Source organism: Wyeomyia smithii, chromosome 3 (genome assembly GCF_029784165.1).
Source record: "Wyeomyia smithii strain HCP4-BCI-WySm-NY-G18 chromosome 3, ASM2978416v1, whole genome shotgun sequence".
Classification (NCBI taxonomy): Eukaryota; Metazoa; Arthropoda; class Insecta; order Diptera; family Culicidae; genus Wyeomyia; species Wyeomyia smithii.
Window position 1 is genome coordinate 166,279,971 of NC_073696.1, and position 16,428 is coordinate 166,296,398.

Genomic DNA, 16,428 nt, shown 5'->3' on the forward strand with positions numbered 1-16,428 from the left:
TTTAAAAAAACCTATGCCGAAATGCATACGTCGTTTTAGAAAATAACTCATTGATCTGAAAAATCTCACCATCTGTGAGAAATGCTCAGTTTGCTTAGCCAAATAGGGTGTGGGACTACTTCGGCAGAGGTTTTCTTCGCCATATATATATAGATATATATATATATATATATATATATATATATATATATATATATATATATATATATATATATATATATATATATATATATATATATATATATATATATATATATATATATATATATATATATATATATATATACTGCGATGGGCTGGCGTTTTTACGTAAGCGCCAAATTTCATACGATACGATAGTGTATCATGCTTGTGGAGTGCATAATTTTATTTATATCCTTGCTGCTGACTACCGACCAGTACGCATGGCAAACTATTCAGGCGTACCAATGTCACTTTTAGTGCAAAACTTTGAAAGGGTTTTGCTATTTTGCAAGAGAAACGACGTTGGCATTAGAACTCAATGCATTTACATGAATAAACGTGTTAAGACAATGGGGTATGTTTTTCATCATATTTACTCAGATTCTATTAGATCAGATTGCGTAATGCGCTTCTGTTAATTTGCAAACGATTTAGCTTACGTCAAAATCCTAGCCCGCGGCAGTATAAGTTTCTTCCTCGGCAATTTTTATTTTTCGTTTGGATTCGCCCCGAAGCATCATTGCGATTGGTAATACCATTCACAGTGAATATCCATCGGAATTGATTTGAGTGACAAGGCTTCTGAAACGATGTTTTCCCATTCGATCGCTCAATATCCCTTCGGATGACTTGAGTAAATCGTAGCCAATACGAGTCAAACACGAAGGTAATCATATTACGTTTTAATAACTATTCTTCGCCCAAAAGCCACTCGTAACAGTTCAGTTCACCATAGGCGTTGTTTCCATTGCTGAGTGAATACACTGTTGCCACGTGCTGTTGTGCTTCGGCAATAATGAATGAATACAAATGCAACAAAGTGATATTCAGCAGCCCTGGTCTTGCGTTATCGTTGGCAACAGTGAAAGCGAAAACGGCATCTGGTTGCATTCTTGCGATCGACAGAGAATTTCAGTGCGACGCACAGTGCGTTGAATGTAGGGTAAGACGGGACAAAAATCAAAACTACACGATTTTGACAAAATCGAAATACACATGATGTTCTTTTGCTTGCGTTGCAGTTAAACCACTTTTCAAATATCTGCCGCTTCACGAGCGATCGGGATTGACATACGAAAAATAAAAAATCTCTCAGAGTTGCAGGAAGTTGCAGCTAATTTTTATATATTTTGTAGAGGACACTTCAAGCAAACTTTGGATGTATGTTTTATAGAAAAACTCGGTGGAACTTTTTTTAAAACGCTAACGAAAGTTTGAGTTCGCGTTTTTTAAGGATTAATACCTTCACCAACTCATCATACCGATTAATCATACACGCAAACGAAACCAAGTCTCTCTATCAATGAAATATATTGCACTAATCTTGATTGTTATTTTCCATTTTGTTGTATTGGAATACACGAAGTAATTAAGTTTTACCAACGTTTAGAAAACGCGCGACAATTTAGCACGAAATGTGAAACTAATGATTGCTCTGGACGCTGACGCTTGCTATGCTTGTATTATTATTTGTGATGCTTCCCAAAGCTCACCAATACTTGTTCACAACCCAGGAGATATCTGTGAACACTTCTGAATACTTGGTGCATCCAAATAAAAAAGAAAGAAACCCGATTTTTGTCTATGGCTCAACGCACTGTGCGACGTTACTATCGGAGACCCAAAATCAACTTCAGTTACTCGGTTCCGATTGGTAGACCGCTTCAATCTCTGGTCGGTCCCGATGAATACTTTCTGCTGCATTGTGACAGGTTCGCCTACGTCGGGTGCACTCAAATCGTCATTTCCTGAAGTTTTTCGCGAGAATCTCGGCACCAAAACGAAAGTGAAGTTGGAGCTCAAAGAACACGTTCGACCCGTTTTCTGCCCGAAGCGTCCGGTAGCATATGCGATGCATGAAGCAGACCAAGAGCTTGACCGGTTAGAGAAGTTGAACGTCATCACTCCGGTCGATTATTCCAATTAGGCCGCCCCGATCGTCGTTGTCCGCAAAGCCAATGGCTCCATCAGGATTTGCGGAGACTACTCAACGGGTCTGAATTCAGCTCTTCAACCGCGGCAGTATCCACTTCCACTTCCGGACGACATCTTTGCCAAGCTGGCAAACTGTAAGATCATTAGCCAGATAGATTCGTCCGATGCTTTTTTGCAGGTCGAAGTCGACGAGCAGTACCGTAGTTTGTTGAAAATCAACACACATCGTGGCCTCTACCTCTACAACCGCCTTCCTCCAGGGGTGAAGATTGCACCTGGTGCGTTCCAACAGCTCATCGACGCAATGCTAGCCGGACTGAAAGGCACCTCTGGCTACCTCGATGACGTCACCGTCGGCAGCGAAACGGAGGAGGAGCACAAGCACAACCTACGGAAGATTCTACAGCCTAAAAAAAAATTTGGATTCACAATCCGAGTCGAGAAGTGTACGTTTCGCAAGCAGCAAATCCGATCCTTGGGGCACATCGTGGATTGCCGTGGGCTACACCCGGATCCGGCCAAAATCGAGGCGATTTCTAGGCTGCCTCCTCCAACCGATGTATCCGGTGTGCGCTCTTTCCTGGGGGCCATAAACTATTATAGGAAGTTCTTCCCCAACATGCGCATGCTACGCTATCCGCTCGACAACCTTCTCAAGTCGGATGTAAAGTTTCACTGGAGTTCAGAGTGCCAAAACTCCTTCGACCAATTTAAACGGATTCTCTCGTCGGATCTTCTCCTCACGCACTACGATATAAGGCGGGAGATCATCATGGCTGCTGACGCTTCTTCCGTTGGTCTCAGGGCTACCATTAGCCACAGGTTCCCTGATGGCACCATCAAGGTCGTTCAACACGCATCTCGAACACTCACGAAGGCAGAGCAAGGTTATAGCCAGCCCGATCGTGAAGGTTTGGCCATGATCTTCGCCGTCACGAAGTTTCACAAGATGCTCTTCGGACGGCACTATGACTTCAAACTGATCATCGCCCGCTGCTACGCATTTACGGTTCCAAGAAGGGGATTCCTGTACACACCGCTAATCGTCTGCAACGCTTTGCCCTCACCTTGTTGCTCTACGACTTCGAGATTGAGTACGTGTCCACCAGCGGACGTGCTCTCCCGCCTTATCGATCAACACGTCAAGCCTGAGGAGGACTACGTCATCGCGAGCCTCATTCTGGAAGAGGATCTTAGGTCGGTAGTATCTAATACGGTTAAAGTGTTGCCTCTCAATTTCAGAGTCGTTGCGCAAAGCACCCATGCAAATCCACTGCTCCGCCAAGTCCACCGCTACGTCCAGAACGGCTGGCCCCAGTTACAGCTCGAAGGTCTGAGCTTCGCCAGTTCCAATCTCGCCAAGAATCGCTCTCTGTGGTAAATGGGTGCTTCTTATTTAACAAACGACTTGTTATCCCGTCGCTTCGTTGGAAGCGGTGCCTTTAACAGCTTCATCGTGGTTATCCCGGCATGCAGCGTATGAAGGCCATCGCTCGAAGCTACGTCTACTGGCCCTGTATGGATACCGACATTACCAGCTTCGTGAGGGCATGCCAGCAGTGTGCGTCCGTTGCTCGATCACCTCCTCGCTCTTTACCGGTCCACATCGACTTTGCCGTTCCAATCGAAGGGGACTATTACCTACTCGCTATCGATTCGTTTTCCAAATGGCCTGATCATTCAAACGACCCGCATCACCACTGCTGTGACCTGTAACATCCTGCGGGGGTTGTTCGCTCGGTTAGGTATGCCGGAAGCTTTAGTCAGCGACAACGGTACTCAATTCACCTGCGCACTATTCGCCTATTTCTGCGCTTCCAATGCCATTGAGCACGTCACGACAGCCCCGTTTCATCCGCAATCGAATGGCCAAGCGGAGCGATATGTGGACACCTTCAAGCGGGCCGTCAAGAAAATCAGAGAGGGGAGAGAATCCATCCAAGAAGCACTGGACATCTTTCTGCTAACTTACCGAAGCACGGCCAACCGGGCCCTGCCTGATCATAAGTCGCCATCCGAGGTCATAATTGGTCGCAAAATCCGGACGTGCCTCGAGCTTCTGCGTCCACCATCGGTACATGCTCCGGTGCCAACGAACGACAACCGCAAGGAACAGAGGACCTTCGGCCAAAACGACCACGTATACGCTAAACTATGGTCAGAATGGTTGGAAATGGGCTCCCGGTGTCGTCATCGTGAAGATAGGAAACGTGATGTACAACGTGTGGGTCGAAGATCGACGAATGTTACGCTCTCATGTCAACCAACTTCGGAGTCGCTCTGCTGCTACCACGACATCGAAGCAATCCGCTGAGCAAACTGCCTCGAATCAGCATTCACTACCGCTCGACATACTGTTGGATGCCTGGGATCTTCCAAGACTATCGCCAGGTACGCCGGCCCTGTCGCCGGTTACGCCCATGCCGTCGCACCGGTCGCCTTCGCCTCCATCAGTACCATTGTATAGTCCAGAGGGAACCGTGCAAGGTTCTGGTCCGATTCGTGCTACGTCTACGCAACGCCATGAGTTCTCGGCCGTTGTCCCGTCTGGCTCAACGTTATCAACAACATCAAGTGAATTCGAGTCTGCTATCGAAGTGGAGCCGGTGGCAAATCTCGCAAGGCGCTCTTCAAGGATTCGAAGACCGCCGCTAAGGTTCGACCCGTACCACCTCTATTAAGAGGGGAGATGTGGACAACCCTGTTGTGCTGCGCTTGTTTTCTCGGTCAACCGACGCAGCGCAAAGTCGCAGGACTCGCCACGGCAGCATAGCTGTCATGTGCGATGCTGGAAATGCGAATAGATGAAAAGAATGTTGTCCGGCCATTACAGTTTTTGTACCGTTTTAACGTGTCGTGAATGAATAGCTTTCAATTAGTTGCAATCGGGACCGTTTATTTAATCCGATGTAAAGAGCCTTTCGAGTGCCATTCCCGGGGTGCCACGGTCCAAAAGTTGTAATCGAACTTAAGCAACCGTTATGTATTAAATTGTTGAAACAACGAAAGTCTATTATCTCAAAGATTACACGACTTGTTTGAACATAACTAGTGTCATACGAACGAGTCATCTCTCAAACTTACAAATAACAAACTTCATAACAATTTGCTATGTGGCTCAAAAGTTTTGGAAAGAAAAGAAATTCAAAGACTATTTAAAACTATACCTGCTTTGATCAATATATGTGGCCTCAACATGATTTAAATGTGGTATCGTACTATTTGAACGTTCCCGGTATCGCTCGTGATTAAATTGTTCGAAATTAAGAGTCATTTCTTTTATTTCGATCTTTTTTCAGCACTAATGTTACATCGAATTTCATATTTTATACTTCAATTACAACATCAATATTTTAGAACCCAAAGAGTGAATATACCTTTATTGGATTTAAGCGTTCATGTAAATCTATTTTTACAAATAATAAGTTTAAATGAGGAAGGCAGGGTCTGACCGCTAGGTGGATTAATTTAGGTTTTTTTATGCACCAACTCGAGCTCGTCAGACCATTACTGCCGAATTTTTGTGAAAAAGTACAGACAAGTACAGATTTTGCAAATTGCTAGAAAAGAATCAGACTAAACGTTGACAGACTCAGTAACGACACAATGAACGCGATCTCGCAATCTAAAAGTTTCAATGACAAGCGAGCTAGTAGTTCAGAACCAATATAAACGGAGTTAATGCAGTCACAGTTTTCTCAAAACAATGAACGAACGTCGTTGGAATTGTTTTATCACAGGTTTACAAACTAAACAACTATGTTCCAATGGAACCGATTTTTGACGAAATAGTACAAATGAACATGATTTTTACAGCTTCCAGTACAGATGAAAATATGGCAACACTGCGTCAGACCCATTTTAGGAATCATGACTTTCGCTGTTGCCTTGGAGCAACTAGTTTAAGCAGAATTTCCTATGCTGTTATTGTGTGTGTCTAATTAGCTTCAGTTTGAATATTAACCAAAAGGTTGTGAATATGAAGGAGGTAAACTAAACCATTTATCTAGTCAATTTTTCATTTTTAAATATTTTTCATGTGACGTCACACAACGTTATACGCCGCCCTCCCCCCTACAACACAATTCGTCATGGTTTTCTTAACCTCCTCTTCCCCCTACATGCGTGACGTACTTATGGATGTCGCCTAAGTGAAATTGATCGACAAAAGCAAAATCAGTTATGCAAATACTTTTTCTTATTTTGGGAAATGGGAAAGAAAGAAATTATGTTGCACTTTATTAGATGTAATGTAATGTCATAGAGTTCATAGATAGACTATTTCATAAAAAATAAGATTGCCTATTTCGATGACTTTCATTATTTCTACAAGCACGACACGCAAGTGCAAGAGAAGGTGTGTTTTTTTTCTGATAATAAATCTTTTAGATGACAATTCCATGGTGATTCTATGTGTTTCCTGCGGTTGGGAAAATAACTAATTAGAGACTGAATAACAAAATCACAACCAAATCATATTAGTCGTCTTTAAAATAGGAGACAAAAACTACATCTCCTCCAACACTCATCAAACATTGGCCCTGGAAATAATATGTAAACTGTTATCAACGAATGACGATCATTTTTAATATTTTGTTTATAACCTTACCTGATTCTTGTGTAAATTGTCAACAAGGATTAACTCGGTCATGAAAAAGGCAACCATTGCATTTCCACCAAGAGCAGTGACATGAGCTCTAATTACAGCTAATACATCAGTAATAAAACTATGTACGAATCCACTTATACCACCGATTTCTTTAACCGCAGTACACTCTCGGATGAAAAAAAAATCCAAATTTCCTAAGTATTTTTCTATTTTTCCACCTGGCACATAATTAAGAGGTGTGATGTCAACACCATACCGCTCTTTCAATGGCATCTGGAAAAACATGGGTTAAAATAGGAAATATATTAATAAAGCCTAGTGAAGACTACAGAGAGAAAGAAATTTGATAGATTAGAAAAATTGCTAAATATCGCACTCACAGTTTGGGCATAAGAATTAAAGCATACCCTACCATAGAGAGCTGAGCAGTTGACCGCAGCAGACGTATTTACGGTGCAGACGCAGAGCAAGTATATTTTTGCAGCGCTGTTTTACATTTGGCAGAGGAGCAGGAATTGAAGCTGTTGTTGCGGAAATCTAGATTACTGGCATTGGAAGAGGACATGGTTACAGAGGAAACAACTCAAATAGCAGACGGATCAGTGGATTAAACTCAGAAACTGCTGTTTATGCTTGCTCGAGGTGGCAGAGGATTGCAACGGATATATTATAATCTCGCGCCGGTAGCAGGAGAGATTTATCCAAGCCCAGTTAAAGTTTCACTAGCACCACAAGAACTCCCGGAGTATGATAATTCAGTGAAGCGGCTGAATGCTTTTTTCGTGGGAAAGCGCATCACTCAAACAGGGGGCAGGAGAATCATTCAACTGTTACGTTTTGAGACTGCGCACCCAGCCGTCGCGGTGCGATTTCCGAGACCGCGAAGAAAAAGAGCTGTTGCAGCAAGTTACTGTCGATGCCTTCGACGAAAGAGTGCGAGACAAGGATTTAGAGAGCGTGATGTACCTAGACGAGTTGATCAATTATGCTGTGAATCGAGAAGTACTATTGAAGCAAAAGGAAAAATCGCAACCATTCCGCTCTGAGGCTGGTATTGTAGCAGCAGTGAAATTTGATACGGGAAGAAAATTCGGATCAAGAACTGAGAATTACAGTCAATCTGTCAAGCGCGCACGCAAGTGGGAGGTTTCTGAGCGGTCGGCAACTGAATGCAGTCGTTGTGGATCTTGGAATCATCATCGGGATTCGAGAGATTGTCCTGCACGGAACTCAAACTGTCGTAAATGCGGACGGTACGGTCACTTCGCAAGTAAAACTTCGCAAGGAAAAAACTCGTCGTTGGGTTCTCGTTATACATGGATGAAATCAGATACAGCTAACACAGTGAAGGATGAACTCGCCGGAGACACAATCGGGACGAAGAGCATTGAGAGATGAGCATGACGAGACAAATTCTAAGGAAGAATGATAATAACCCAAATTCATCTGTTATAATTATTCAAATTGGTTTGGTTTCTTTTATGCCTGATGAGGTTTTGATAGATATTGGCATAATTGCTATTGTTTTATTCCTTCTTATCTGATTTAAATCATATGTGAACCGAAACAAAGAAAAATTTTTGCTAATTTCGTTGATTTTTTTTTTATTTTTTTACCAGGTAAATGCAACCAACGATGGTACCGTTACGTGTTTCATTGGCCAAGTTCCAGTGGAGTTCTTGATAGATTCGGGTGCGGTTATTAACGCTGTTACTGAGCAGATTTGGGAATTTCTTTTGAAAAATAATGCTAGTCTTTCTAAGAAGCAGTTCCAAGGTAACCGGCAGTTTACAGCATACGCATCGCAAGAACCTCTACAAGTGCTGACTACTTTTCAAGCATGGATCTCTATCAACGAAACCAAGCCAAAGTGCTATGCTGATTTTTTTGTTATCCGCGGTACACGAAGGTCGCTGCTCAGCAAGGCTACGGCTGAAACTCTCAAAGTATTGATAGTTGGATTGGAAGATCAACATGTTCAAGACGGAAAGGCGTTTCCTAAATTCCCAAACGTTCAAGTTAAATTATCTATTGATCGAAGTATTCCTCCCAGAAAGATTGCATACTTTAGAATACCCGTAGCAATGAAAGAGAAGGTTAACCAAAAGATTCAGCAGATGCTAGATCTGATGTTATTGAACCCGTCTGCGGACCCTCTGATTAGATATCACCTATGGTGGTTGTCCCCAAGGGGACAGATGATATAAGATTGTGTATCAATATGCGGTATCCCAACCAAGCGATACAACGGGAACACTAACCGCTCCCACTGATTGATACTCTGTTGAACAGTTAAAGTTAAAAGGAGCTGCATTTTTTTCTAAATTGGATATAACTTCTGCTTTTCACCACGTCGAGTTACATCCGGAATCGCGTGGGGTTACAACATTTGATGAGATTAAAGCGACTGACTTTTGGTATCAAAAGTGCTCCAAAAATATTTCAGCGTATAATGTGCGAAATGCTAGCAGGAATTAACGGTGTCGTGGTGTACATCGATGACGTAGTTGTGTGGGGGAAAACCCGTGAGGAACACAATGAGCGTCTTGAGAAGGTTCTGGCAGTTCTCGAAAAGAACCAAGCGTTATTGAACAGGGCCAAATGCTTGGCAGGAGTTTGTAAGCTCGAGATTCTGGGGTACAAAGTTAGTGGAGCTGGCATTAGTCCTGCAGACGACAAGATTGCTGCAATACGCGACTTTAGATTACCTGAAACAAAGGAAGAGGTTCGCAGTTTTCTTGGCTTGATAAATTTTGTCGGTCAGTTTATCCCACATCTATCAACAAGGACAGGGGTGCTCCGTAGCCGCAAGGTTACAGAGTCCGCTTTGGTAAGCGGGTGGTCGTGGGTTCGAATCTTAGTAGAATCAGGCCATTTGGTTGTCAAAGGACTTTAAGCATGGGTCTCCTCCTGACAAAAAAGTCCCTATTGAAATAAAACTGATGTGAGTAACATATGAAAGTTCTCTCCAGGGAATTGTAACTAGGCGATATTGTTAGGATGGACAGAAGCTCGGTATAGTAGAGCAGTAAGGTTGAAACGGAAAGGTAATTACACACATGAAACGGAAAGGCAATTACACACTAATACGAATGAGTATCACTTTTTCAATAGTGTTACTGCTAATAATATGAAGTGCGGAGAACAGAAAACACCTGGACAATATCACAATAGATCTAAGCTCTGGTCGCAGTGATGAGTCCACACAGAAAAAAAAATCAACAAGGACGGTAGCCTTGCGAAAGTTCATTACAGGAGAGGTGGAATCTTTCGGCGAAATGCAGCATAAAGCGTTTGATGATTTGCGTAGGGAGTTGACCAATGTTGCTCATCGGTTGGGATTTTTTGATGCAAAGGATATAACAGAGTTGTATGTTGACGCTTCCCCGGTAGGTCTTGGGGCTGTGTTGACGCAGAGAGAGAACTCGAATTTACCAAGGATAATCAGTTTCGCGTCGAAGGGGTTGACGAGAACAGAAAGAATATATCCGCAGACACAGCATGAGGCGTTGGCCGTCGTCTGGCCCGTCGAGAAATTTTACCCGTATTTATTTGGCATACGTTTCACGATCTTCACCGACCACAAAACGCTGGAGTATATTTATGAAGGAAACCATCAAGAGGGAAAGCGAGCTTGTTCGCGGGCCGAGGCTTGGGCCTTACGTTTACAGCCGTATGATATTTGCGTAAAGTACATGCCGGGTTCTGAAAATATCTCAGATATTTTTTTGACGTAGAATTACGTCTTACGGCAACATATACAGGGGACCAATTTCATTACAGGGATCCAATTTCAAAAACCAAAAACATCGAGAGCGTCACAAAAGTTGTCCATTGTCAACCGTTTTATGCTCAGTCAGTTTCCAACCGATTTTCGTCATTTTTGCAGTAATCGATTGGAAAATCAACCAAGCACCCGTTCGAATGCAGAAAGTTGTAATCTGATTTTTCGAACGATTGTACTATTGAAAATTGTCAAGCCTTGTCGAAACGCAAATGTCGACCTCTGATTGGTCGCACAATGCTTCTTTCCCTAACAAAGTCGACAGAATATACCTAGTTGACTAAGAATGCGCGCTTCGCGTTTTATGTATAATTCATTCCATAATTGTGCCGATACCACACGGACGTTGGTTGCTGATCGTGAAGAAAAAAGAAAAGCCGGGTTTCAATTTCTGGCTGATCGTTCTGGGCGCGTTGATACTTAAGCACCTGTCTATCTGGCGGCTGTTATGGAGTTTTCGGTAGCTGCAGAATTATTGGAAATGGCAGGCAATTCTACTAGAGAAAACGGGAGATCTAGAATCATCGGCGAATGGTTATCTGGAATGATGATAATTGAACAAACTTGCCAGTGTTGTTACTGTTGTGAAATATAATAGCACCTTTTGGTGCTCTTGTGATTGAAGTAGTTAAAATTTTTCATCGTGTGTAACAGACGGAAAACCGCGAATTTCAGCATTTGCAAGCGAGGAAAAATTCAACATTGCCTAAAGAACGTGTTGGTGGCCCTGAGAAAGAACGGTTATAATTTATACTTGTTCTCGTGCTGGATGGCAGCAGATAACAGAAATGCAGCACTTACGCTCTTGCGTCTTAAATTAAAACGGTTATATTTTGATACCTCAGCAGAATTTTGACCTTCATACTCATGTCTACCATCGGCAATGTCAAGCACGCAATAATCTGCTTTCATACGACACGGGGACGGGAACATTTTTTTCAACCAAGCTGCGCAACACGACGCAAAACATGTTATTTTGATGCTTCAATGAGAGTGCTATCGGTCCGGTTCGACAAAATGTCCACAAGAAATCATTTTTGTACAAACGTGCTACGAAACTGCGGAAGAACTTTAGAAACTGAGAAAAGAGGTGGAGCTTATCAAATGATCGCTCTGAACCAGAATGAAGAGATGTATTTTTTTTTCGAACGTTGTAGTATGGTATAACTGGAAATGATTAAGTTACACATATTTTTGAAGTTATATCATTCCACAACATTCGAAACAATTATTATGTCAGAGCGGATATTGCACGCTATCTGACTATGAAGCATTTATGCAATAATTGAATGAAAATTGCAATTGCAGCAATCGGCCTTTTTCAAAGCTACTATATGTATTTTAAAGAGCATATTGAATGGTTATCGATAAACTGCAACTGAGGTTTAATGCTGCTGCAAATGTACAGCAGTTGGCACGTTCTGCTCACGATGCTGAGTCTATTTTAGAAAATTCACAACTCTTCATTAACAAGGGTGTAACGTCTTGTAGAAGACGGTTAAAGTTTAACATCACAGCAGAATTATGACCTTCATACTCATGTCTACCATCGGCAATATCAAACACGCAATAATCTGCTTCCATGCGACACGGGGACGGGAACATTCTCTTCAACCAAGCTGCGCAACACGACACAAAACATGTTATTTTGTTGCTTCAATGAGAGTGCTATCGGTCCGGCTCGACAGAATGTCCACAAGAAATCATTTTTGTACATCCGTGCTACGAAACTGAGGAAAAACTTAAGAAACTGAAAAAAAGGTGGAGCTTATCAAATGATCGCTCTGAGCCAGAATAAAGTCATACATATTTTTCAAGTTATTTCATTCCACAACGTACGAAAAATAATTCATTCCTATTTTCATCCCTATATAAGAACCTGTTTTAGTCAAAGCCGCTCATAATAGTTCTGAACAGCGACAACAGCAGTCCTCCCTTAGCAGCAGCGGGAGCAGTGCAGTGGATACCATCGATAGCGGATAGCGGCCACAACCGTGGCATGGCTGCGGATAAGCGTAGCAGTTTCAGCGGATCTCAGCATCGATAGCAGCTGGGCCAGCAGATGCAGGTACAGCGGATACCAATGGCAGCGTATAGCGGCAACAACTGTGGCATGGCTACGGATAGCGTTGCAGTTGCTCAGCAGCTGGGCCAGCGTATAGCGGCCACAACTGTGGCATGGTTCTGCATAGCGTAGCTGTTGCAGCAGGTATATCAGCATCGATAGTAGCAGGGTCAGCTGATGCAACGACACTCCCTTCACTAAAATGCTGTTTCAGTGTGGTAACGGGCAGCATCAGCAGCAGGCTTGCATGAAGTGAATACATCAGCCAGCAACTTTCTCTAAGGCCTGCCATAGTAGACGCGAAAAGCGGCGCGAACCGATTCGCTCGGCCGTAGGTTAATGTACAGCTCTACTGATGGCTGTACATTAACCTACAGCCGAGCGAATCGGTTCGCGTCGCTTTTCGCGTCTATTATGGCAAAGGTTAATGGAAAAGTTGTATCATTTTGTTCAGAAGAATATTATTGTCGGTAATATTACAGAGATGCGATTGCGTAAATCCGATTTTGAATTGAACACTTGTTCTTTTGAGAACAAATAAAACACTTATTTGAAGAGTTTTGGTACCAAGAGCAGTATAGTGACAGCCTCAGCGGTAGATGCAGCCGGTACTTCCCTGAGGCCGATGTGGAAGTAAATGGAAGCAGCACGGCGAAACAGTTCGGGTTATGCTTAGACGCGCGTAGATGGGTAGATGCATTTGCCAACACTTCCTCCAGTAAAACCATGTCTAGTTTTCAATGTGAAAACACCTTTCTTATTGTGTTGACCGTGCGCCTTAGTCCTCACTGTCAAGGTAACACAGAGATGTAAGATAAACACTACATCCTATGATAAATTGAACAATTGTCCCTGTAAGGACAACAAATGAATTAATGAAGATTTAATTTTGAAGTAGAATACTTCTCTCAGGAAGTTCGGCTACATAGGGATGTGAAATGAAAATCTAAAACTGGAAAAAGTGAGAAATATGTCTAATTTCAAATGCTAATAAATCGGTTAGTTTTCGATGGATTTCCTCCGTTTTTGCAGCAATCGATTAGAAAATCTTCTAAGATTCCTACCAAATGCATGAAATTGCAATTTTATTATTCGAACTATTGTACTATTGAAAATTCTTAAGCCTTGTCAAAAAACAAAATTCGACCTCTGATTGGTCGTTACACGATTGCTTTCCCAAGCACGGTCGGCATAGTTATGGACCTAGTAAACTGGGAATGCATCATTTGGCCTATATAAGAGCTTCATCGGATAATAAACAGACATTTCATTTGATATTATATTTGAACAACTGAAATTTGAAGAACACAAATGAATATTTGAAGAGTTAATATTTTCTCGTTTAGTGCTATAATCCAAAGTTAATTATCTTCATCTACATGCATACTCTGACTATTATTACGTGTTTGCTTCGCTTAGTGTTTGGCTACGGTCATGCAGAACGCAAATAACGACACGATGCGATTCGGCAAGACGAAATGTGTTGAAATATATAGCTCTACTTCGCCTTAAGAAGAGCTGTACATTTCACCACGGTAAGGCGAATCGCATCGCGCCGTCATTCGCGTTCTACATAACCATAGCCTTTGTTCCGTTCCCGTTTAATGATGTCGTATTAAATGTGCATATTACAATTCGGCAGCACTTCAACTTCTCATTTGCACAAAATTTAAAAATATTCAATGAACTTCATTCAAAATATCAAACAAAAAGAAATTACAATACTGCCAATGAACGGTCATTGTTTATTTACTAGAAAAAATGACTGACGCGCAAGCAGCCGGGTTATCTTTCTTGTAAAAGTTATCTACTTCAACCTTGCGGTCGTGGCTTTGCATACAATCTGCCTGTGATTTTTTTTCGAACGTTGTAGAATGGTATGACTGGAAATAATTTTTCCAGTTATCCCATTCCACAACGTGCGAAAAATCTATGTCAGAGCGGATAACGCGCGCTTTCTGGACCATGAAGCATTTATGCGATAGTTGAATGAAATTTGCAACTGCAGCAACCAGCCTTTTTCAAGGCTACTAAATGTATTTGGAAGAGCATAATGAATGGTTATTACTAAACTGCAACTTTGATTGCAGTTTGATGCTGCTGCAATTGCGCAGCAGTGTGATGTATATTACGATTCATTGATACTGTGCATCACAAGCGGTATATGCGAAACAAATCCGATTTCAAACAGAAAAGTTCAGCAAGTTCTGCTCACGGTGATGAGTCCGTTTTAGAAAATTCATAACACTTCATTAACATGGATGTAACGTCTTAACGAAGACGGTTATTGCTTGACATCACAGAAGAATTTCCACCTTCATACTAATGTCTACCGTCGGCAGTATCAAACACGCAACAATCTGCTTCCATGCGACACGGGGAAGGGAACATTTTTTCCTTCCAAGCCGCGCAACACGACAAAACACATGTTATTTTGTTGCCTTCATGAAAGTGCTATTGGTCCGGCTCGACAGAATGTCCACAAGAAATCATTTTTGTACATCCGTGCTACGAAACTGAGGAAAAACTTGAAAACTAAAAATAAAGGTGGAGCTTATCGAATGATCGCTCTGAGCCAGAATGAATGAGATGTATTTTTTTTCGAACGTTGTAGAATGGTATAACTGGAAATAAATTAGTCACACCTATTTTTCCTGCTATCCATTCCATTAAAGCAAAATTACATACACGGAAAAATATATTGCTTCACACCATTAAAATGATTCACCCTAATCGAGTGTATTTCCAAAGCTATTGCAAAAAAATATTGACATACGACAGGCTGTCGTAATTCTACGTTAACCTTGCGGTCGTTTCTTATAAACAACCTCTTCCACTTTTTAAAACTTTGTCCACAATCAGATATGCCGGAACATTATGTGTGTGTGTGTGTGTGTGTGTGTGTGTGTGAATAAAAGGTGACGAAATACTTTGCGCAGTGATGAAAGCTATTGTAACTTCAAATTGCCCTCCCAATCTGTTTTCCTATCAGGCGTTTTCAAAGGAATTAGGAGTTATTGAAGGAGTTGTGGTATAAGATGACAGAATTGTTCTTCCGCTAGCTCTACGACAAAGAGCTCTTGACATTGCGCACCGTGGTCATCCGGGTGTGGTGGTCATGAACCGAAACTTGAGAGAAAAAGTGTGGTGGCCATACATGGACCGTGACGTGGCAATTAGAGTCCAAGAATGCGTCGGATGTACTGCAGTGAGAGCCCAGAATCCCCCAGAACCATACAGAGGAAGGAAATGCCCAATCGTGCATGGCAAGAGTTAGCTACGGATTTTTTTTCTGCAAAAGACTGTGCGACTTTTTTGGTAGTCACTGACTACTACAGTCGTTTTCTAACAGTCATTGAAATAAAAGTGACCAATGCTAAAAAGACAATTGGAGCTCTGGAACACATTTTTGATGAACATACGTATCCCGAAACGATTCGAGCCGATAACGGACCTCCTTTCGCCGCATATTGCGTCAGTAAAAATATTCGTCTTGTACATTCCATTCCGTACTGGCCGCAAATGAACGGGTTAGTTGAATGACAAAATCAAGGAATATTGCGTGTGCTACGGATTGCTCGGGCGATGAAACAGGATTCGCGGAAATCTGTACAGGACTATGTGTACACATACAACACGACCCCGCATTCAGTAACGGGGATGTCGCCTATGGAGCTTCTCACGGGTAGGCCAGTGAAAGACCTGTTGCCTTCATTGAGGACTGAACCTTACTGAAATCGCAATGAAGACATACGTGACAGAGATGCAATTAATAAAATGCAAGGGAAACTTTACGCGGATGCTCGACGGCACGTTAGATCAGCGGAAATTAATGTTGGAGATGTTGTTATG

General features: G+C 42.2%; 1 protein-coding gene across 2 annotated transcripts in view; it reads right to left on the reverse strand.

The window, feature by feature from the left end:
• Positions 1-652: 652 nt before the first annotated feature.
• The window catches only part of LOC129727329 (C2 domain-containing protein 5), a 194,732-nt gene continuing 178,956 nt past the window's right edge, over positions 653-16,428 (reverse strand). For both annotated transcript variants that reach the window (XM_055685069.1, XM_055685068.1), the window contains 2 exons: positions 6,728-7,000; positions 653-6,659 (listed from right to left, as the gene is read on the reverse strand). In XM_055685069.1, coding sequence (XP_055541044.1) covers positions 6,597-6,659; positions 6,728-7,000 — 336 coding nt within the window. In that variant the 3' untranslated portion in view covers positions 653-6,596. The remainder of the gene's footprint in view (positions 6,660-6,727; positions 7,001-16,428) is intronic.